Source organism: Leptodactylus fuscus, chromosome 2, assembly GCF_031893055.1.
Source record: "Leptodactylus fuscus isolate aLepFus1 chromosome 2, aLepFus1.hap2, whole genome shotgun sequence".
Lineage (NCBI taxonomy): Eukaryota > Metazoa > Chordata > Amphibia > Anura > Leptodactylidae > Leptodactylus > Leptodactylus fuscus.
Genome location: NC_134266.1, coordinates 2,128,766 through 2,153,471, shown reverse-complemented (window position 1 = coordinate 2,153,471; position 24,706 = coordinate 2,128,766). Strand labels below are relative to the sequence as shown.

Below are 24,706 nucleotides of genomic sequence, written 5' to 3'. Positions count from 1 at the left end.
CTCGTCTGACGCCGCCGCTCGAGGGTAAGAGAAGTCGGGTACGCGGCAGTATCTGGAGTTGTCATTGTATTTACGACACGTGCCATCGGACGCCAAATTAACCAATCCAGCCCAAATCTGGCAATGAACTGAGAGCGGGGGAGGGGAGTGAGCGGCACTTTCTGCTGGAAGGGACAAGTGGGAGGAGCATTGAGTCAGGTGCATGATGTATCTGGCATGTGGGCGGGCAGTCAGGCGCATACTGTACCTGGGATCGAGCACAGAGGTGTAAGGTATAAAACTGGTCAAGAGGGGAAAGAAACCCTTTAAAACCATGGCAATAGTGGTGCGTCCCTTTAAGTAAACCACCAGACCTGTGCGAATGTTGCAGACCCTCCTTGCTAAGTGGGTGTGGTGTGTTCTGAGCCAATCAGATGCCTCCTGCTCCTCCTCCCCGTTCTCCTGTAGAAGCTGCAGCCGCATCCCCCTCCTCTCCCCTCTTATTACAGTTTTACATTAGATGGGGTCTATAGTGACATCTACAGGAGGGAGAAGCCGCGTACAAGGATTCCTGTATTCACATGTACATATACACGACGTGCGCGGTAAGGTTGCCCATGTGACCGTACGGAACACTAGAACAGAAGAGAATTCATGTACACGAGTTCTTTGCGTTCGCAAGCAGAAACGGCTGACAGACGATCACCGGCCAAAAACGGCAAAAACACAACATCTAAAAACGGGCCGATAGGAAAGAAACCAGACGGCTTTATACAATATCACACAGACGGGTCCCTACAGGTCGTAGTGTTACACCGCAGCCATTGTGTGTCCTCTACACGCCAGGTCGGTCTACAAAAAAAAAAAAATGGCCGCTTCTCTGCAGGGATGGATGTGTGTGTGTGTGTGGCTCTTGAGCTTTACTATCCAGGATTGTAACACTAAGGGTTAATTGATGAGGTTTTATTATACAGTCAGAAATAAGGCTGCAAATTCCCCTGTGACCGATCAGGATCATCCCCACGATCCTTTAATAGACCTCACTCCACCGATTCCTGCGCAGTTGGAATTTTCTCTCTAGCCCCCACCGTTCCTGAGCAGTTTCAATTTTCTCTCTAGCCCCCACCGTTCCTGAGCCATCAGTGCTGTTAGTTTTAGTGTCTGATATGATGACTCCCTAAACTCCCTAATATGAAGTGGGTGGTGTCAGGCAGAAGCAAGGGGGCGTGACTGTTGTGCTCTGATTGGAGCTCTGAGTCACGCCCCTCCTCACTTGCTCCTGCCTGACACCACCCACTGGACATTAGGGAGTCTAGTTATCATATCAGGTACCAAACTAAGCACTGATTGTTCAGGAACGGTGGGGGCTAGAGAGAAAATTCCAACTGCGCAGGAATCAGTGGAGGGGCGGCTATTCAAGGATGGAGAGCTGGTGACAGGTCCTCTCAGTCCAGGTGGGACTTGCAGCCACAATAGGGACACACCGAGGTTGTGGGACTGCGGCCTATGAAGCAGATTTACTGTGGTCCAATATTTAGACAGTGTAAGGTTCCCATTGGGCACAGCTTTATCTACTTTGACAAACCTGGCGCATCAACTGACTTGTCTAAATTAACACCCCCTACTGGTTGACAATATTTTGGTGCATTTTAGCCACACCTACTTTCCATTAGACCACGCCTCCTTGTTGAGTGCGATAAATGCACCGATTGATAGAGAATTTTTGCACATTGAGCTTAGTAAATCTGCCCCCTTACTTCTAAAAAACCCCACTTTTTTTCCTACCAATTTCCTTTTCCAGTTTTTACAATTTTTTCTATTAAATATATTATAAAAATATGGCGGCCACGCTGAGGCATGCAGCTCCGGTCTCAGAGTGATGTTAAATAAAGTATTTACAAAAAAAAAAATTATAATTCAATCGTCTAGTGTTTCATTGGTTGATACGGAGGATGGCTCGGGCCACGGGGCCACTTCCAGTTAGTCTCAGTCACTTTTCGGACCAATTTGCCCCCCCCATGGTTGCATTAAATTGCTGATTGTTCTGACCATTAGTTAGGTTATACTCCAGTCACACCCAGAGCTGCAGTCACAATTCTGCAATTCTTCACTGCTGCCCCTTGGTCAGTCCCTGTGTGAAGATACAGGGTCGCAGTCTGCAGATTTGGATGTGAGTAGAGGATGAAGTCACAATGTGTACATACATGATATACACAGGCCGGCGGCTGCGACACTGATGACATCATCAGAGATAGTGAACATTAAGGCTCAGCAGGCGAGGTACTGTTGGCGCCCGCGCGGTTTGTTTTGTCATTTTTGGCAGTGTACGATTATTTTACGATGTAATAATAATACTATGAAATATTTATCACCTGTGCTGCCATCTAGTAGACAAACGGGCGACACTGCAGACTGGTCGCTAACAGAAGAATCTCACTTTACAGCCTACAGTAAAACAGAGTGATCAATCATCACTAGTAGGCAGAGGATTAATGCTAGACTTGAAAGTGAAGAGGCGGGGCTATCTGGTGAGGACATAGTAAAGGGGCGGGGTAATCTAGGAAGCACTGATGATGTCAGAGAGGGGTGGGGTTATCTAGGAAGGACTGGTGATATCAGAGAGAGGGGCGGGCTATCTGGGGAGAACTGGTGATGTCATAGTGAAGGGGCAGGGTTATCTGGAGAGGACTGGTGATGTCAGAATGAGGGGCGGGGTTATCTAGGGAGGACTGGTGATGTCAGAAGGAGGGGCGGGGTTATCTAGGGTGGACTGGTGATGTCAGAAGGAGGGGCAGGGTTATCTAGGGAGGCCTGGTGATGTCAGAATGAGGGGCGGGGTTATCTAGGAAGGACTGGTGATGTCAGAGTGAAGGGGTGGGCTCTTACACGGAGGAGTAGCGTTGTCACTACCCATATAGCGGGGGTGGTGGTGGAGACGGCGGTGGAGATGGTGTGTGGTGGTTTTACTGGTTGGGGGTTTCCATTGAAGCCTCCGGGAAATAAAGTATAATACAAAATAAATTAATATAAAAAAAAAGGAGCGAACTGGAGAAAAAAAAAAAACCTGAAATAAATTCCATGCACTAGCAACAAACACTTGGAGGCCGTGTCCCTAAAACACTGCAAAAACAGGGCGCGAAGGGCTGAAGCAGCGGGCGGTCACCGGAGGGCTTCACGTATCTTATTCACGTCATCTTAGCAAATCCTTACACAGATGTAGCAGAGCCAAATGTGTTATTTAGTGTCACAGTGCTTCATCCTGAGGCTCTGGCCATTTACATGGGACAATCGCTAATTCATAATCCTGTCCCTCTGTTACTCCTCCGGGAAATGGTAGCAGTAAATTGACAATGTGTTTCCTCTCTTCCACACAATAATGGAATGAATAAAGTGACAAGGGGGCGTTTTCAATCCCCTTATGGGGCATACGTAATGCTTTTGAGTGCTGATCAGCAGGGGTCCCAGGCATCAGACCCTCCCATCACATACTGATGACACGTTATCAATATGCATGTCCTAGAAAAGCCCTTTAACCAGAGGAATAAACCAAATAATGGCGCTGCACCCCCTGTGGATTCTCGGGCACCTTTACCCTCAATCCTATGCAGAGGCGCAGACCGGACACACTCGGCTCTGCTACATCTAAGTACAGCACAGTAATCGTATTCACCCTGCCCGGTGGCCCCGACGCTTGCTCAGCACCAATACCATGAAGCCCCTGCACTACGGCGTATCAGGCGCAGGAATGTGTATAGTATATACAGGCGCGCAGACCCTCCAGCTCATATATATAGAGTATACATGGATATGTACGGCACTGCTAAGTCAAGCAAAAGGGGAGGAAACAAAAAATAATCCTCAGATATGTATAAACCGGACAAAACACCAGCAAACACAAGGAAGTCACTGCTGCAGGGTCCACACGTGACCTAGGTGAAGGCACCTATAGAACCGTTGCTGTACATTCGCGAGTCCCGTGACCCTGCTGTACGTTACATATACAATACACATCTCTATAGTCACATGCATTGGTCCCGGGGCGGCGCACACGGAGTGTGAGCGACAATCAGTGTGTGTCGCATAAAGTCTTATGAAAAAAGAGGAAAAAAAATAAAAATAAAAGTGGCTTATGGAATATACATCTTTATGTCCAAGGCAGGAGAGTCAGCAGTTTTTCCGGATGTCGGCGTAAACCACGGTTTCGGATTTGTTGATCTGGTTTCCGGCCTTTCCCGAATGATCCAGCTGAGCGTATATTACTGGCCCCTGAGGAAACGGGAGAAGAAAGAGTCATTGCCATGTTACAGCGCGGTTTATACAATGTAGCAGGTGTTAGGCTCCGCCCCCTTCTAGTATCGGAAGGCAAAATACAGTCATGTGACATATTAGCGCCACCCATAGTGTGAACGATTCTGAAGTGATGCATCATGGGACAGCTCAGTTTACAGGAGCGATCGATCCTCAGTGGCCCTCAAGGCATTAAAGGGACAGTCTGGAATAGCTTGAAGTTTCCTTTAAGTGATGTCATTTTGAAAGGGTTTCCTTGGGATCAGATTGAGCAAGGGCCCCACACCCGACATCACCGCTTCAGTCCAGTGAAGTCATGTTTGCAGTCAAGTCCCCTTTAAGTAAAAAAAAAAAAAAGGTTGAGCTGCAATACCAAGCACCGCCACTATACAATGTATGGCGCTGTGCTTGGGGAGAAGAAAAGCAGATGAACGTTCCGACACCTTGACACAGCTGATCTGTGAGAGTTCCAGCTGTCAGACCCAGACCGATCTGATGCCAATGACCTATCCTAAGAGCTCAGAGTCATGGAAAACCCCTTTAAATGCACAAAATGCATCACAACCCCGACAGCAGAGCCGTCACAACCAGTTGTTTTCACCTTAAACTTGAAATTTATAAAACCCCCCCATGCCGCAGGGCAGTCAGGATCCCACCCCCAGCACATCTGCATATTATCATGTCCTAAGGTTGTCACAGCCCCGCCTACTTTCACTGATTTAATGAAGGAGCGACAACCCTGGGAACAGACCTGAACTCTACAGGAACAGACCTGAGCCTGACACTTAGGACAATATCTGCACCGTCTTCCCCACCTCAGGCCTTGCTTTCTCACTTTTTTAAAAATCATCTTCTTCTCAATGACTGCAGATCGCAGCACAATGCAACCCCCCTATTTCGGGGAAGGCGCACCCCTTCAGTAACCTCTAGGGCATTAGACTGACCTGTCTGAGATGTTAATGCACTCCGCCCACAGGACACTTAGCAGCAGACTATCTAGTTGCTGAAGGACCTTGGAAGATTTAATAAGAGATCCTTAAGCAACCACGGCTCGGCGCTGCTACACTTGGCGCTCGTCCCGCTCAGACAGCGGCCGCCACCAGACCAGCCCGGGATTTCTTACTTTTTTAGAAGCTTTATGCGTCACTGGGATTGGACATTTGACGACATGAAAGGTCCTTTAGCAACTACAAGTCCTCTGTGCACTGCCTGGTGCACTGACCGTGACACACACAGCTCCCCCTAGTGACCACCAATATATACTACAAGTTATTGGACACATTTTTATATTTCTTGATTTGCAAAAACAAAACTTCACATCTAAAGTTCATAAACAGAAATTCTCATTTTTTCATTCCCTTTAAGAGTTTTCCTCCTTTACCCCTTGTAGATCAGTTACTTCCATTAGAGGGCGGTATTACACGGGATGAATGACCCCGGTAACATCTTCCACATGTCGGCCCACGGACACATGACAAGCGGCAGCCGCTCCTCCCGTCTCGCTGTATGATCGGTGCTCGGCCATTGCGCCACATTGAGACAATTTTTTAAATTTTCGTTTGCTGCAAATTCGGCTTCTTTGCTGGTAACAGATGAAGAGCTCGGAGGCGTCACAGGAGTGAGAGCGCACCTCGCCCAGAAACAGCAGGTCGCAGCGTTACAGAGGTGTCAGCCTGTGACTATGTATATCCAGTACAGAATTACTGCATTTGTATGGCCTTAAAGGGGCAGCCCCATTCCCGATAGTCATCAAGGGAGAGTCACAGGGAGGGGGCGGGGCCACATCTACGTATCGGCACAACAGAAGTGGCCCATGCTTCCCGTACCCTCCATGCGCTTCCCGTACCCTCCATGCGCTTCCCGTACCCTCCATGCGCTTCCCGTACCCTCCATGCGCTTCCCGTACCCTCCATGCGCTTCCCGTACCCTCCATACGCTTCCCGTACCCTCCATACGCTTCCCGTCCCCTCTATGCGCTTCCTGTACCCTCCATGCGCTTCCTGTACTCTCCATACGCTTCCCGTCCCCTCTATGCGCTTCCCATCCCCTCCATACGCTTCCCGTACTCTCCATACGCTTCCCGTACTCTCTATACGCTTCCCGTACTCTCTATACGCTTCCCGTACTCTCTATACGCTTCCCGTACTCTCTATACGCTTCCTGTACTCTCTATACGCTTCCTGTACTCTCTATACGCTTCCTGTACTCTCTATGCGCTTCCTGTACTCTCTATGCGCTTCCTGTACTCTCTATGCGCTTCCTGTACTCTCTATGCGCTTCCTGTACCCTCCATACGCTTCCTGTACTCTCTATGCGCTTCCTGTCCCCTCCATACGCTTCCCGTCCCTTCTATACGCTTCCTGTACTCTCTATACGCTTCCCGTCCCCTCTATACGCTTCCCGTCCTCTCTATACGCTTCCTGTACCCTCCATACGCTTCCTGTCCCCTCCATACGCTTCCTGTCCCCTCCATACGCTTCCTGTCCCCTCCATACGCTTCTGTACTCTCCATACGCTTCCCGTCCCCTCTATACGCTTCCTGTACTCTCTATACGCTTCCTGTCCCCTCCATACGCTTCCTGTCCCCTCCATACGCTTCCTGTCCCCTCCATACGCTTCCTGTCCCCTCCATACGCTTCCTGTCCCCTCCATACGCTTCCTGTCCCCTCCATACACTTCCTGTACTCTCTATACGCTTCCTGTACCCTCCATGCGCTTCCTGTACTCTCTATACGCTTCCTGTACTTTCTATATGCTTCCCGTCCCCTCCATACGCTTCCTGTACTCTCTATGCGCTTCCTGTACTCTCTATACGCTTCCCGTCCCCTCCATACGCTTCCTGTACTCTCTATGCGCTTCCTGTACTCTCTATACGCTTCCCGTCCCCTCCATACGCTTCCTGTACTCTCTATACGCTTCCTGTACCCTCCATACGCTTCCTGTACTCTCTATATGCTTCCCGTCCCCTCCATACGCTTCCTGTACTCTCCATGCGCTTCCTGTACCCTCCATATGCTTCCTGTACTCTGTATATGCTTCCCGTCCCCTCCATACGCTTCCCGTACTCTCTATATGCGCTTCCCGTCCCCTCCATACGCTTCTGTACTCTCTATACGCTTCCTGTCCCCTCTATACGCTTCCTGTCCCCTCCATACGCTTCCTGTACCCTCCATACGCTTCCTGTACCCTCCATACGCTTCCTATCCCCTCCATATGCTTCCTGTACTCTGTATATGCTTCCCGTCCCCTCCATACGCTTCCCGTACTCTCTATATGCGCTTCCCGTCCCCTCCATACGCTTCTGTACTCTCTATACGCTTCCTGTCCCCTCTATACGCTTCCTGTCCCCTCCATACGCTTCCTGTACTCTCTATACGCTTCCTTTCCCCTCTATACACTTCCTGTACTCTCCATGCGCTTCCTGTACTCTCCATACGCTTCTCGTCCCCTCTATGCGCTTCCTGTACTCTCCATGCGCTTCCTGTACTCTCCATGCGCTTCTCGTCCCCTCTATACGCTTCCTGTACCCTCCATACGCTTCTCGTCCCCTCTATGCGCTTCCTGTCCCCTCCATACGCTTCCCGTCCCCTCTATGCGCTTCCTGTACTCTCTATACGCTTCCTGTATTCTCTATACGCTTCCTGTACTCTCTATATGCTTCCCGTCCCCTCCATACGCTTCCCGTCCCCTCCATACGCTTCCTGTACACTCTATACGCTTCCCGTCCCCTCTATACGCTTCCTGTACTCTCCATGCGCTTCCTGTACTCTCCATGCGCTTCCTGTACTCTCCATGCGCTTCTCGTCCCCTCTATACGCTTCCTGTACTCTCTATACGCTTCCTATCCCCTCCATACGCTTCCTGTACTCTCTATATGCTTCCCGTCCCCTCTATATGCTTCCCGTACTCTCTATATGCTTCCCGTCCCCTCCATACGCTTCTGTACTCTCTATACGCTTCCCGTCCCCTCTATACGCTTCCTGTACTCTCTATACGCTTCCCGTCCCCTCTATACGCTTCCCGTCCTCTCTATACGCTTCCTGTACCCTCCATACGCTTCCTGTCCCCTCCATACGCTTCCTGTCCCCTCCATACGCTTCCTGTCCCCTCCATACGCTTCTGTACTCTCTATACGCTTCCCGTCCCCTCTATACGCTTCCTGTACTCTCTATACGCTTCCTGTCCCCTCCATACGCTTCCTGTCCCCTCCATACGCTTCCTGTCCCCTCCATATGCTTCCTGTCCCCTCCATACGCTTCCTGTCCCCTCCATACACTTCCTGTACTCTCTATACGCTTCCTGTACCCTCCATGCGCTTCCTGTACTCTCTATACGCTTCCTGTACTTTCTATATGCTTCCCGTCCCCTCCATACGCTTCCTGTACTCTCTATGCGCTTCCTGTACTCTCTATACGCTTCCCGTCCCCTCCATACGCTTCCTGTACTCTCTATGCGCTTCCTGTACTCTCTATACGCTTCCCGTCCCCTCCATACGCTTCCTGTACTCTCTATACGCTTCCTGTACCCTCCATACGCTTCCTGTACTCTCTATACGCTTCCTATACTCTCTATATGCTTCCCGTCCCCTCCATACGCTTCCTGTACTCTCCATGCGCTTCCTGTACCCTCCATATGCTTCCTGTACTCTGTATATGCTTCCCGTCCCCTCCATACGCTTCCCGTACTCTCTATATGCGCTTCCCGTCCCCTCCATACGCTTCTGTACTCTCTATACGCTTCCTGTCCCCTCTATACGCTTCCTGTCCCCTCCATACGCTTCCTGTACTCTCTATACGCTTCCTTTCCCCTCTATACACTTCCTGTACTCTCCATGCGCTTCCTGTACTCTCCATACGCTTCTCGTCCCCTCTATGCGCTTCCTGTACTCTCCATGCGCTTCCTGTACTCTCCATGCGCTTCTCGTCCCCTCTATACGCTTCCTGTACCCTCCATACGCTTCTCGTCCCCTCTATGCGCTTCCTGTCCCCTCCATACGCTTCCCGTCCCCTCTATGCGCTTCCTGTACTCTCTATACGCTTCCTGTACTCTCTATATGCTTCCCGTCCCCTCCATACGCTTCCTGTACTCTCTATATGCTTCCCGTCCCCTCTATGCGCTTCCTGTACTCTCTATACGCTTCCCGTCCCCTCCATACGCTTCCCGTCCCCTCTATACGCTTCCTGTACACTCTATACGCTTCCCGTCCCCTCTATACGCTTCCTGTACTCTCCATGCGCTTCCTGTACTCTCCATGCGCTTCCTGTACTCTCCATGCGCTTCTCGTCCCCTCTATACGCTTCCTGTACTCTCTATACGCTTCCTATCCCCTCCATACGCTTCCTGTACTCTCTATATGCTTCCCGTCCCCTCTATATGCTTCCCGTACTCTCTATATGCTTCCCGTCCCCTCCATACGCTTCTGTACTCTCTATACGCTTCCCGTCCCCTCTATACGCTTCCTGTACTCTCTATACGCTTCCTGTCCCCTCCATACGCTTCCTGTCCCCTCCATACGCTTCCTGTCCCCTCCATACGCTTCCTGTCCCCTCCATACGCTTCCTTTCCCCTCTATACGCTTCCTGTACTCTCCATGCGCTTCCTGTACTCTCCATGCGCTTCTTGTCCCCTCTATGCGCTTCCCGTACTCTCCATACGCTTCCTGTCCTTATGTCACAGCCCCACGACTAGGCCGCACCAATGCCCGTCCGTGCTGTCCAATGGCCACACAATTTTGAAGGCAAAACCTTAAATGTACCTGCAGATCTGTACAGCACTAGGGGTGAGCAGCGTCTTGTAGCTGCTGCTGGGGAGGGGGTTGGGTTGGAGGGCGCCGCAATCTCTTTACTAAATACCATGCACAGCGCCATACAGTGTCTAGTGGCTGTGCATGGTATTACAGCACAGCCCCATTCATTTGAATGGGACTGATCTGCTGATGTGACGTCACCGGCACAGGGAAGAGGCTACCGAATTCTTCAGCACCATGGCCTCTTCAAACTGCTGACCTCTGAGGGTCCTGGATGTCAGACACCCACCCGTCACCAATATACAGGTCCGTGCCACCCCCTTTAACCACCTGTTCTTTGTTATTCCTTGTTATGCTATGGCTAGGAGTATACGGCGATGTTGGTCACCCGCCCAGCGCTTGCACCATGAAAGTGAAAGGGGCCACATGAGACCGTCCACCATGCTGGATTACTTGAGACTGTAACGTCACGGTGGCTGCAACCTGCGAGACAACACAATCCCATTCACTTTCATTATGGTGTGATAAGTACCATCTGTTTTTGCGAAACAGGCTTCCTTGCATCTACCACTAGAGGGAGCCACAGAGCTCACTGCATACTGTCTTATTATGGAGTCCAATGTAAAACCTGTATGCAGTAAGCTACTTGGCGCCGCCCTAGAGGCAATCCTTTAACGTTCACTCTGAGCAGGGGATTTGGAGCTGCACATAGGTCATATGTACGTAATGAGTGACGGTCCTCCTCCTCCACCGTCTGACCCGTCACCTTGCAATGCTTCATTCCCTGCTGTTGAGGGTCCCAGCATCAGGACCACCGTACTGTGGCAGACAAACCCAAAGAAATAAGGGTTCATCCAGTGTGAACAATCCCTTTAAGCGGCAAAACCATAAAGCGGAAGCAAAATATAGCGGCAGAGCACACATACGGCACTAAACATTTACCTGCACGGTTCCAGAGGGGGCGCCGGTTACCAAGGCCTCAGTATCAGAGGGAGACCTGCGTGGCGGCTGCTTAACGGGAGACATCAAGCTTTCTGTCTGGCCGCTGTCGCCGCTGCTAGCAAGTGAAGGAGCAGTGGAGCGAATACGATTAGACGGGTGCAAAATGAAGGCGGACAAAAGAGAGGAAACGGAACGGGAGGAACCATGACGGAGACAAACGGGGGGGGGGGAGGGAAAAAAAGGAAAGGAAAGAAAGGAACAAAAACAAAAAAACAAAAACACAAGTAAAACAAATGATGAAATAATGAGGAATGTATAAATGAAAACCAACACAAATCACAACAAAATGGCGTCTAACAGGACCGGGGGGGTAAGCGGAACATAGGAAGGCGCTCAACACTGGAGGTGGAGGACGATGGAAGCGCTACACAGCACAGAGCAGCAGCCTAGGGACACAGCGGGGCCCCGCAACAGCGACAGGGGCCCCGGGAAAGGGGGAAAAACAGGGACTGATGCTTAAAGGGAAACTCCATCTAGAAACAGCAATTCACAGTCTAAAGGACAATCCTCCTGCCCTATACGCTCCAGTCACCCCCAGAGCTGCATTTACAGTCCTTCCGTCGCAAGGGCAATCCAGCAGAATTCAGAAGGCAGCTCCGGGTGTGACTGGAGGACTGAAAAGAAGGAAAGGTTATCGCCAACTATGAGCAGTTACTAAGCATTATGGGTAGACGGAGCCTGTGAAGTGGTGTTAGAGGTGGGAGGTTATCACAAGGAGTTACATCAGTCACATCCAAAGCTGCATTCAGAATTGTACTGACAGACGACCTACGACCTTAGCTGTGACCCCATAATGCAGACTATGGTAACCCATGTACACTACATTACCCACAATGCAGCACAGCAGGAAATCATCTGTCAAAGAACTAGATCAGGTCCCCTGAAGTCTAATGAAACTTTATCGAAATTTTGAAGGCAGCTTTGGAAAGGTTTGGAGTATAGAAAACCCATTTTCCTAGAAAAGGGAAGGGGGGGGGGGTCCTCTGCTAAGGATCCTCATGTCTTGACCAGTCCTGTCTTGCATCACCTCGCTAATGCTTTATGTCACCTGTGGTGGCGCTGCGGAGTACCCACAAGTGCTGATCGCTGGAGGTCCCAGCAGTAGAACCGTTACCGATCAGCTTGTCAGAGATGCAATGGGTTGTGTGTGACCTGTCTTTGGGATAGAGCATCAATATGGGATCGACTGTTCCAAGGAAAAGCAGCATTCTAGGGAGCGCTCTTAAAGGGGTTCTGTTCACAGAACGGGGATAAGAATGAGAACACTGGGGGCCTGACTGTCGATTCCCCTGAACCCCTTTAAGTAAATACAAAGCATTGCGCTATGCCTATTATAATGGCCTGATCAGCAGGTGTCCTGTCCCCCACCACCACCAAGGATAAGTCAATATGTCCCAGAAAAGGTATTTTGGGGAATTTCCTATAATGGTTCCTCCCTATCCTGGTACGTCACATGACTAAGTCTTACTCCCTTCCATACGTTTCAGAGGGGCGCAACGACCCCCTGTGTCCAGTCAGTTTTTGAGTAAATCCCATGATGACTCCTCTAGAGCTACCCCTGAGATCTCGAGTGAGCTCCTCACTGCCTTCTCTCTGACTTCTCTCCAACCACTTCCCCCGTTTCCTGTACTCAGCTGAGATGTGAAGGAGGAAACAGGTGTGGAAAGATGAGCGCACCGGAGACAGCAAGCGGTTAACGGTTAAGCAAACACAGAAAATATATGAAAGGCGCAGCCTGAAGAGCGGTTACCATGAGAGAAATGCAGCGGAGGAGTCAAATACACCAGTTATAAGGCCTTAATCCATCGTCTACATCATACATGGTGTCTGTAAGGGAGAGCAAGAGACCGGCATTGTGCGGAGATGAAGGAGGAGGACGAGAGTCCCGGCTCATGCAAAATCCAACACAGCTGAAGAGCAGATTGGTTTAGTGGTTTAGGAAAGAAGAATAAAAAAGGATCCCGATTCACCAAGCCATGCGAGAAGACACCGGGGGGTTAATAATGTGTGCGATTCCACCACAGCAACATGCACGCAACACGTCACCGCAGATCTGCAGCTTTCATCTATCCTATGACCCTGAAGTCATCCTAAGAGGCCTCATGGCTGGTGGCCACTGGGCATAGTCACGGGCCAGGGTACCTATGGGTGTTCCTATATACTGCTGTGACCCCTACGAGCCAGTCACAGGCCAGGGCACCTGCGGGGGTTCCTACACACTGCTGTGACCCCTACGGGCAGGGTATCTATGGGGGTTCCTATATACTGCTGTGACCCCTATGAGCCAGTCACGGGTCAGGGCACCTGCGGGGGTTCCTACACACTGATGTGACCCCTACGGGCAGGGTATCTATGGGGGTTCCTATACACGGCTGTGACCCCTACGAGCCAATCATGGGCCAGGGTACCTATGGGGGTTCCTAGACACTGCTGTGACCCCTACGAGCCAGTCACGGGACAGGGCACTTGCGGGGGTTCCTACACACTGCTGTGAGCCCTATGAGCCAGTCACGGGTCAGGGCACCTATGGGGGTTCCTACACACTGCTGTGACCCCTATGAGCCAGTCACGGGTCAGGGCACCTATGGGGGTTCCTACACACTGCTGTGACCCCTATGAGCCAGTCACGGGCCAGGGCACCTGCGGGGTTTCCTACACACTGCTGTGACCCCTATGAGCCAGTCACGGGTCAGGGCACCTATGGGGGTTCCTATATACTGCTGTGACCCCTATGAGCCAGTCACGTGCCAGGGTACCTATGGGGGTTCCTAGACACTGCTGTGACCCCTATGAGCCAGTCACGTGCCAGGGTACCTATGGGGGTTCCTAGACACTGCTGTGACCCCTACGAGCACGAGGTTCATACGCTGCGACTGCGGTACCAGGTGATGTTTCTTCTCTCAGATTTAACGAAAAGCCTTAGTGCAAAAAATCTCTCGGGGAAATGTTGTATAACAAGGACGTTCTTTGGGAAATTTTGGGGTTTGGCATTGATTTACAGGGAATGTACTTACTATTCTATATCTGAACGTTCTGCCATGGACATGCCACTTCTTGCTACCTGGCAGGGGTCCCGTAGGCAGAGTGTGCACTGATACCCAAGTACTAGGCAGCTTTCTGGATTGGTTTTCAGCCTAGCGCCACTCCCAGGTACTAGGCGGGTACTACAACTCCTCACACAGCACCTGGACAAGAGCAGCTCTATGCAATGAATATGCCCTCCAGATAAACAAGTGCTGGCATATCCAAAGATTTTTTATTTTACCCATGTGATCTAAGTCTTTGTTACAGGAAAACCACACAGACAGCTGAATGTGCACAACGTGACACCGCAAAGTAACATGCAAACCCTCCTGCAAAACACTGGCGTTACCCCTAAAGGAAGGCATTAGAAAGATTCAGAGCCAGTCACATCAGTGTTATAGGAAAGCAAATCCTGTATACTAGAACACCTTCTATATATATACATATATATATATATATATATATATATATATATATATATATACACATATATACACACACCTCATATATACCTGGGACTGCCATACAATTATTATAGTTAGTGGCCTCCAATAACAGACACACACAGGACTTTACTGAGAGCTCTGAAAACATTGCATTGCAGATTTTGCTTCACATAAAGGGAACCTGTCAGTGTGATCTGGGATTCTAAACCGCCCATATCCATATAGAACAGGGTTTAGTGTCCAAATCAGCTTCTTTCAATGCCGTCCACGCACCTGATTTATACGTGCCCCGCTCCTGCACCCTTCACACTGTTATTGAATGAAGCCGGAGGAGAACAGCTTAGCCTTAGATCTCTGGTGTACGTCCCCGGCCTCAGGGGCGATTCATTGCTACACAAGCAGAAAGGTTCGCTTTATTTCCCCCATACGTGTCCCATATCCCTTTAATAGTAGCAGAGACCGGCTGTAGTCACTTTACATTAGGAAACGGCCTCCTGTTTTGTTTCCTAAACCGGTCACTCTACACAGCTGAGACAAAAACTGCAATGCAAGTTATTAGGGAGTAAAGCGCGCTCTCCGGTCACTGAGACGTCTTCTATATCACGAGATCAAACCAACCGGATCACAGACAGCGGCTCACCCTGTGTAGTTCTTTCTAGACCTTTTCTTTTTGGTGATAACCACAGCAAACACGATGATGGCGATGAGGAGGAGGCCTCCGATAGCGGCGCAGATTATACCCACCAGGAAGGGCACATTGGACGCCGGGAGATTATCTGGAAGACAAAAGTCACATCTTTGAAGAAACAAGCGCAATAGACCAGACACTAAAGGAGTTATCCAGAGTCAGGGGGCGGCGGTTTATTTTTTTCTGATACATTGCTCCAAATCCCGCCCCCCCCCTCCGCTAGCTATCACACTACTACAGGGGTAGGGAACGTACGGCTCTCCAGCTGTTGCAAAACTACAACTCCCAGCATGCACACTTGCTCTGCTGTTCTTGGAACTCCCATGGAAGTGAATGGAGCATGCTGGGAGTTGTAGTTTCACAGCAGCTGGAGAGCCAAAGGTTCCCTACCCCTGCACTACTACTACTCTTCCTCCTCCTTGTCCTCACTCCTCCTCCGTCCCACTCCTCCTCCTCCTCCGTCCCACTCCTCCTCCTCCTCCGTCCCACTCCTCCTCCTCCTCCGTCCCACTCCTCCTCCTCCTCCTCCTCAGTCTCACTCCTCCTCCTCCTCAGTCTCACTCCTCCTCCTCCTCAGTCTCACTCCTCCTCCTCCTCCTCAGTCCCACTCCTCCTCCTCCTCAGTCTCACTCCTCCTCCTCCTCAGTCCCACTCCTCCTCCTCCTCAGTCTCACTCCTCCTCCTCCTCAGTCTCACTCCTCCTCCTCCTCAGTCTCACTCCTCCTCCTCATCAGTCTCACTCCTCCTCCTCATCAGTCTCACTCCTCCTCCTCCTCCTCAGTCTCACTCCTCCTCCTCTTCAGTCTCACTCCTCCTCCTCCTCCTCAGTCTCACTCCTCCTCCTCCTCCTCCTCAGTCTCACTCCTCCTCCTCCTCCTCAGTCTCACTCCTCCTCCTCCTCCTCAGTCTCACTCCTCCTCCTCCTCCTCAGTCTCACTCCTCCTCCTCCTCCTCAGTCTCACTCCTCCTCCTCCTCCTCAGTCTCACTCCTCCTCCTCCTCCTCAGTCTCACTCCTCCTCCTCCTCCTCAGTCTCACTCCTCCTACCACTCCTCCTACTCACTCTTCTCCACAACGTGCAGCTTTATTTGCTTTGGGGTGCTGGAAATATCCGGAGGATTCATGACAGAGCAGCTGTAGGTCCCGTTGTCCTTAAAGGTAATCTTATCTATTTTGATGGCCACGTCCCTGTTATTGATGTCTCCGGCCCAGGAGACCCGATCTTTGAAGCGTTGCACCTGCCCCGAGAACTGCTTCCCGCCAATATAATGGAAGATCTAAGGAGAAACAGGAACAGGAAAAAAAATGTAAACTTAACCAAACTTTCTTCTAGATTTATTGTGCACCTTTGTGTTATCAGACACTCTTTAGAAGCTGCTAGTTGTATTAAATTCCAGAAACCACAATGGTCATGTAGAGAAACTGAAGCGAAAGCAGAATTTTTCTAGGTCTACAGTTTTTTGGAAAACAAAGCCAAATGGTTCTCCGTATCATGTCTATACACCAGTCACATCCAGAGCAGCAGTAAATGTGTTGCTGGCTCTCAGGCGGCCGCTACCTGCAGATGTGGGAATTTTAGGCAATTTTCAAAATCATTCCTAAAAACCTGCAGCAGAAAGCAGATGCCGGGCCTTGGGTATCTGAAGCCTTGGGTTTGCATGTGAAATGAGACCCAGGGCATACACTGCGGTTTCTGCTGGGATTATTCCACACATCTCGCAGCTTACTGCCTTTCCAGGTGCTTGAAAACAATGGGAAGTAAAATACGGTCGCTTTTGGGACACTGAGACAGAAGGCTTCCTCCAATCCCTTCATTCCCTTAGATGCACCTGCCCCTGCACCATACACAGTCATCTTACCAGGAGCCCCTGCACCATACACAGTCATCTTACCAGGAGCCCCTGCACCATACACAGTCATCTTACCACGAGCCCCTGCACCATACACGGTCATCTTACCAGGAGCACCTGCACCATACACGGACATCTTACCACGAGCCCCTGCACCATACACAGTCATCTTACCACAAACCCCTGCACCATACACAGTCATCTTACCACGAGCCCTTGCACCATACACAGTCATCTTACCACGAGCCCTTGCACCATACACAGTCATCTTACCACGAGCCCTTGCACCATACACAGTCATCTTACCAGGAGCACCTGCACCATACACAGTCATCTTACCACAAACCCCTGCACCATACACAGTCATCTTACCACGAGCCCCTGCACCATACACAGTCATCTTACCACAAACCCCTGCACCATACACAGTCATCTTACCACGAGCCCCTGCACCATACACAGTCATCTTACCAGGAGCCCCTGCACCATACACAGTCATCTTACCACGAGCCCTTGCACCATACACAGTCATCTTACCAGGAGCACCTGCACCATACACGGACATCTTACCACGAGCCCCTGCACCATACACAGTCATCTTACCACAAACCCCTGCACCATACACAGTCATCTTACCACAAACCCCTGCACCATACACAGTCATCTTACCACGAGCCCTTGCACCATACACAGTCATCTTACCAGGAGCACCTGCACCATACACAGTCATCTTACCACAAACCCCTGCACCATACACAGTCATCTTACCACGAGCCCCTGCACCATACACAGTCATCTTACCACGAGCCCCTGCACCATACACGGACATCTTACCAGGAGCACCTGCACCATACACGGACATCTTACCACGAGCCCCTGCACCATACACGGACATCTTACCAGGAGCCCCTGCACCATACACGGACATCTTACCAGGAGCCCCTGCACCATACACAGTCATCTTACCACGAGCCCTTGCACCATACACAGTCATCTTACCACGAGCCCCTGCACCATACACAGTCATCTTACCACGAGCCCCTGCACCATACACAGTCATCTTACCACAAACCCCTGCACCATACACAGTCATCTTACCAGGAGCCCCTGCACCATACACAGTCATCTTACCAGGAGCCCCTGCACCATACACAGTCATCTTACCACGAGCCCTTGCACCATACACAGTCATCTTACCAGGAGCACCTGCACCATACACAGTCATCTTACCACGAGCCCTTGCACCATACACAGTCATCTTACCACGAGCCCCTGCACCATACACAGTCATCTTACCACGAGCCCCTGCACCATACACAGTCATCTTACCACAAACCCCTGCACCATACACAGTCATCTTACCACAAACCCCTGCACCATACACAGTCATCTTACCAGGAGCCCCTGCACCATACACAGTCATCTTACCACGAGCCCTTGCACCATACACAGTCATCTTACCAGGAGCACCTGCACCATACACGGACATCTTACCACGAGCCCCTGCACCATACACAGTCATCTTACCACGAGCCCCTGCACCATACACGGTCATCTTACCACGAGCCCCTGCACCATACACGGACATATTACCACGAGCCCCTGCACCATACACAGTCATCTTAGCACGAGCCCCTGCACCATACACGGTCATCTTACCACGAGCCCCTGCACCATACACAGTCATCTTACCACGAGCCCCTGCACCATACACGGTCATCTTACCACAAACCCCTGCACCATACACGGTCATCTTACCACGAGCCCCTGCACCATACACGGACATATTACCAGGAGCCCCTGCACCATACACGGACATCTTACCACGAGCCCCTGCACCATACACGGACATCTTACCATGAGCCCCTGCACCATACATGGACATATTACCAGGAGCCCCTGCACCATACACGGACATATTACCACGAGCCCCTGCACCATACACAGTCATCTTAGCACGAGCCCCTGCACCATACACGGTCATCTTACCACGAGCCCCTGCACCATACACGGACATCTTACCACGAGCCCCTGCACCATACACGGACATCTTACCACGAGCCCCTGCACCATACACGGACATCTTACCACGAGCCCCTGCACCATACACAGACATCTTACCACGAGCCCCGCTGCACTGGAGCCTTCCTCCGTGTACGTCCATGTGATGGAGGTCGTGCTGCTGGTAACATCTGTAGACTTGAAGGAGCACGGTAGTTTTGCATATGTGCCGTTCTCGACATACAATTCATTAGGAGTGTAGATTTCCAAAGCCACGGCATAATGTACTGAGGAAAGAACAGAAGGGACATCAGTAAGATCACATGAGAACTCAGAGGCCATTACGGCCCCCACTAGCAGGTCCATTTATTTACTAGCCTCCCCTTTCTAGTGCAGCCTTGCAGATGTTGTGTCCCTTGCAGCGACCCCCCCCCCTCCTCCTGGGAGCCGTGCAGGATGCCAGCACAAAACTTCACAAACAATGTGTTTCCTGGACACGGCCCACGGCACACGCGGCTGACTGATGGACCTGCTGCAGATATCACCAGGCTGAGTGTACTACACGCCTTCTAGTTGTGCGCTAATCCTTCACAGCTCAGGTATGTATATAGCAGGACTCAGATATTCAGCGGGGGAGAGCTCAGACCTGCTGCAGCCGTGTCCAGTATGTGCGTGGGACCTGCCAGAGCAACCGTGCAGAACGTGACATCATACATGCAAGCGTCAGCACCAGAGCCCGACAGGGAATCTCATATAAATCCTCTAAGGCCTCGTTCAGACGGGGCGGTAAGACCACAATTTGGTGCATTATGGCCCAATGACAAACTGACAGCATTGGAGACTCCGACTGACGGCTCAAGGAATCAGTCAATGGCTGACAATGTGATCACTCTCAGCTGACAGGAGCCAAAGTACAAAGGAACGCACAATGGCCAGAGCGCTCACAGCAGTGCTTGTCACTGTCCTTAAAGGGATATTCCTAAGTGATGGCCTGTAACTGGGATAGGGTATCGCTTTATGACTAGTGGGGGGACCAACCTATAGGACCCCCCATTATTGTGAAGTATAAAAGTGGTATCGTCATCTTGAGAAGTTGTCTCCTATTCATTCTATAGGTGATTACTGGCAGATCGGTGGGGTCCAAGCACTAAGATCAGCGAGTTTAGTCTCTATTCTGACAAGACAATGGATCAGGCCGAGGCTGCAACACTTCCCCTTCACTACCTGCACAGCACAGCTCCATGGACGTGAATGGGGCGGCCACAGAACCCTGTATAACGGGTAGTCCGAAGCGTCGCTGTCTACAGAAAACTCACAAGTGGTATTAAGTCCAGGACTGAGGACCTTTCTGTCTCAGGGGTGGTCCCAGAGGTAGGACCAAACCTCCATCATAAAGGGATGGCATAACCAGAATATCCCTTTTAGTCCTCCAGATCGAGGTGCAGGCTTTTAGTATACATGTATACAGCATCTCCTCTGGGCCACGCTATACACTAAAGCAGTCTATATTATCCATGCAGAAAAACAAACGGAAAAAACACAAACTATTTGTAAAAAAAGAAATAGGACAGCGAGTGAGACTCATCCTCAGCACAGACTGTCAGCGACTACAGAGAGCCACAACCAGCAGGAGGAGTGTGCAGATGTCACCGTGTGACCAGCGCCCGGAGGACGCCTTCACCTCCTTCACAGTCCTCTAATCTTCCATGTAATAACCGCCCCGCAGGAGAACAGAGAGGACGCGGCTCCTGCTGACACTTATCATGGAAGCTCAAAAACAATGTGAGATTATAACTATGCGGATCTACATGGTTACAGACTACAAAACAAACCCTGTGTAGTCTGATCCTGCAGCGATAAATCTACCGATCCCCAATTCTTCACCCTACTAATATTATACATGTGACAGTATATATATATATATATATATATATATATATATATATATATATATATATATATCCTATCCTACTAATATTATACATGTGACAGTATATATATATATATATATATATATATATATATATATATATATATATATATCCTATCCTACTAATATTATACATGTGACAGTTTGGATGTTTGTTTCACACATAAACCACTGAGCGGATTTGGATGAGATTTGCCCCATAGATACTCTGTAACCTGCAGTAACACATCGGCTACTTTGTATCCCGGTACATGACATGGCTTCACTACTGTTCTGGATTTCTGGTCACATACTATATTACACTGCTCCTGCAGCCGCTTATCTCAGGTCCCAGGTCTGTTATCTCTCTATGTAACACTCAGCTAACCCTCAGTCCATTGTGTACAAGCATCTGCATATTATCTGATCTGCTCCAGGCAGTGCTGACACACTGAAGGGGAAAACACCTTTACTCCACATTGGCAGTTTGCTAATATTAAACATGGCGGGAAAAAGGAAATCTAATTTTTTGCAAAATTCTAAAACAAGGAGAGCTATGAAGGAGCCAGAAGTCACTTCTGGCTCCTGAACTAGAGCTGAGGGGGATCATCAGCACCAACAACACGCTCATATGGCGTCCCAGTGAGCTGCTGAGATGCCGAAACAATCACAGGCACAGTGCAAGGAACAAGTTCAGCAGCAGGACAGCTTAAGAGCTGCCAAAACGCCGGAGCAGGCAAATCATCGACGGCAGCAATTTGCTGAATATAAGCGGATCAACACCAACAACACGCAGATGAAGTCGTGGGCAGAGGCTATAATAAGTGATAGAGTAAGGGAGCGTTCACACTACCGTCATTGTCCGAAAGGTAGTGTCTGCCGCTAGTGTCCGTTCAAAATCTTGCATGGACATTAGCAGCGGACACTAGCTGTGTCCGTGACATTTTTCATTAATTTAAATGGCCAAGGACAGTGGAGTGGAGCGCTCATGGCTTAATAAGACTCCACACACCTTTATGGTGGTCTCTCCCTATGGAGTGACGATATCCCCTTAACCCTGTCTAAGCCTCTCACCTCTGCCAGATCAGTCCTCTCTACGCCAAGCTGATGAGATGCAAATACATCGAAACGGCTGTCCTTGGCTGAGAAGACTGTATCTGGTATAATCTCAACAGCATTGCAAACAAAGGCCTCTAAGAAGGTCGGCATGATGTTAAAGGGAGCGCCCTCTATTGGATGTCTTGACTGAGACTCTGTCTTCCTAATTACATCATAGGAAGACAGACTTGCACATTCTCAGTCAGCGCCCTCTATTGGTGGGCATACTTGAGGCATGATACATGTAATGCCTCTTACACTGAAAAACATTTTACAGGCAGGCCAAGGTTTTCAATGACAACTATGTAGTGCGTCAGTCCTCCTGTGGGGGCGCTGTACGGTAACTGAACACTTCCTGACAGATCACAGCTGATTGTTGAGGTCTCCACAGTATGACACACTATCACTTGTCATTATGGCAATCCCTTACATCTATATGTAACCTGTAGAAGGAGATGTGCGGATTTACCCTGTGACTATCGCCCGCTATTCCAGGGGTTTATTATAGCCTGGCCGCACTGTGTACATGTGAATGCTGACAACTCCCTGCTGTAACTCATTACATACTTATCCAATGACATCTAATGAGCGTTCCACAAATTATTAGATGAAATACTGAATAAACATAAAAAGGAAAGAAGTTTATGAGTAACTCGGCAGATCCAGATTAGTCACCGATGTTAGCAAAGAGCGGAATAGTGATGTGACTCAGAGCAGATGACGGGCAGGCGCTCTTCTGTACAATCAGAGGCCAAATGTTGTGTTTTGTAATGGATTGCGTTACATACATGTATGATAGGCTGGACAAAACTTCCTTTTGCTTCCTGCACTGGGCTCCGATCTTCCGCAAATAAACTGCTTTATGCGGCTTACTGCCAGGCAAGACCGTCTGCAGAGCTGGAGCAAGGGAGCGAGCACGCAGCGGCGGCCACGGAGGAGCGAGCACGCAGCGGCGGCCACGGAGGAGCGAGCACGCAGCGGCGGCCACGGAGGAGCGAGCACGCAGCGGCGGCCACGGAGGAGCGAGCACGCAGCGGCGGCCACGGAGGAGCGAGCACGCAGCGGCGGCCACGGAGGAGCGAGCACGCAGCGGCGGCCACGGAGGAGCGAGCACGCAGCGGCGGCCACGGAGGAGCGAGCACGCAGCGGCGGCCACGGAGGAGCGAGCACGCAGCGGCGGCCACGGAGGAGCGAGCACACTGCAGCGGCCACGGAGGAGCGAGCACGCAGCGGCGGCCACGGAGGAGCGAGCACGCAGCGGCGGCCACGGAGGAGCAAGCACACTGCAGCGGCCACGGAGGAGCGAGCACGCAGCGGCGGCCACGGAGGAGCAAGCACACTGCAGCGGCCACGGGGGAGCAAGCACACTGCAGCGGCCACGGGGGAGCAAGCACACTGCAGCGGCCACGGGGGAGCAAGCACACTGCAGCGGCCACGGGGGAGCAAGCACACTGCAGCGGCCATGCTGTTGAGGGAGTAGGATGGAAAAATCATGGCTGTGTATATTGAAGGACCAAGTGTGAGTGGGTGAAGAGTCCTGCTCTGACTACTAAGGTTTCTGCTCGGATTCCTTGTTTTTAGGTTTCATTGTACAGATATATACAACAGCTGTGGGTCCTAGGTGAGATAACCGTCTGCTATACCAGAACGCGCTTCTATTACTTGTGTTGTGAGGCCGAGCATTACCAGAGCGATCTCAGTGAAAGCTCCCACCATAAGCACACGAGATAAGACAGTCCGAGAAGCCTCCATTAATCCTCCTACTCTCTGTCATCATCTTACTCAGTCTTAAAGCGTCCATACAGCCTGCAAGTGTGACCGGTGCCGCAGTTGCTGCCACTCAGACACAAACTGTGACCATTTCTTATACATCTCAAGCAGCTCTGCTCTTTTCCGGCTTCTTCTCTAGTGACCTCCTGGTCTGGACAGGCAGAAAAATAACACTAAATAGTCAGTCTCATGGTAAAGCCTTGGAGAGGTGAAAACTCACTGCTGGACGCCACCATACACCATGCACAGCGAGCCCCGGCTTTAGTGAAAGGCCTTGGGAATGAGCCGGGTCCATGAGATTGGGCGATACAACAAAACTGACAAGTATAGGACAAGTCCTAAATCTTGCCCCTGGAACCCCAGTGATCTAACAGAGGTCCAGAGGTTCCCTGAAATGTTTCATACAAATGGGGCACAACTCCGCTGTCTGCCAGGCTCACTGGGGGTTCCACTATTCAGACCCCCCAATCCTGTAAATAGGGGTCGGAGTCATCGCCATCATAACCCTTTTTAGGACTCGGCTAATTCGAGAAGCAGCGACTTTTTATTTGCTTTCAATAGTCAGAACTTGTTTCTTTCTCTCTATAAAGGACAATATGACTGGTAATACCGCCAAGTAACACTGTGCACACGAGCGCCCGGCACGCCGATGTTCGGGTCCGCACAGGGCTCGATGATGGAGAGACTGTTACCCATGGACACCAGAGACTATAATGGCGTCTGCCGGGTTTTGGAAGATTTTCTACCCCTTAAAGGACTTTTCTCTCCAACAATTTTAGGCAGAGTCCCAACACAGATGTGACCTAGGCTTATGGATACAACAATGACATTGTATTCGATGGCGGCCGACGCATTGTCATTTATTTGCTGTAATATTATGACAACAGAAAATGCATTACGTGAAGAT

At 50.5% G+C, this 24,706-nt stretch overlaps 1 protein-coding gene across 2 annotated transcripts in view; it reads right to left on the bottom strand.

Annotated features, from left to right (window-relative positions):
• Positions 1-1,316: 1,316 nt before the first annotated feature.
• MPZL1 (myelin protein zero like 1) overlaps positions 1,317-24,706 on the bottom strand; it is a 34,785-nt gene continuing 11,395 nt past the window's right edge. Inside the window, exons 2-6 of one of the 2 annotated variants that reach the window (XM_075263288.1) lie at positions 19,143-19,309; positions 16,235-16,448; positions 15,125-15,260; positions 10,955-11,069; positions 1,317-4,245 (exon numbers count right to left, since the gene is read on the bottom strand). In XM_075263288.1, coding sequence (XP_075119389.1) covers positions 4,144-4,245; positions 10,955-11,069; positions 15,125-15,260; positions 16,235-16,448; positions 19,143-19,309 — 734 coding nt within the window. In that variant the 3' untranslated portion in view covers positions 1,317-4,143. The remainder of the gene's footprint in view (positions 4,246-10,954; positions 11,070-15,124; positions 15,261-16,234; positions 16,449-19,142; positions 19,310-24,706) is intronic. The other variant, XM_075263289.1, reaches the window with a different exon arrangement.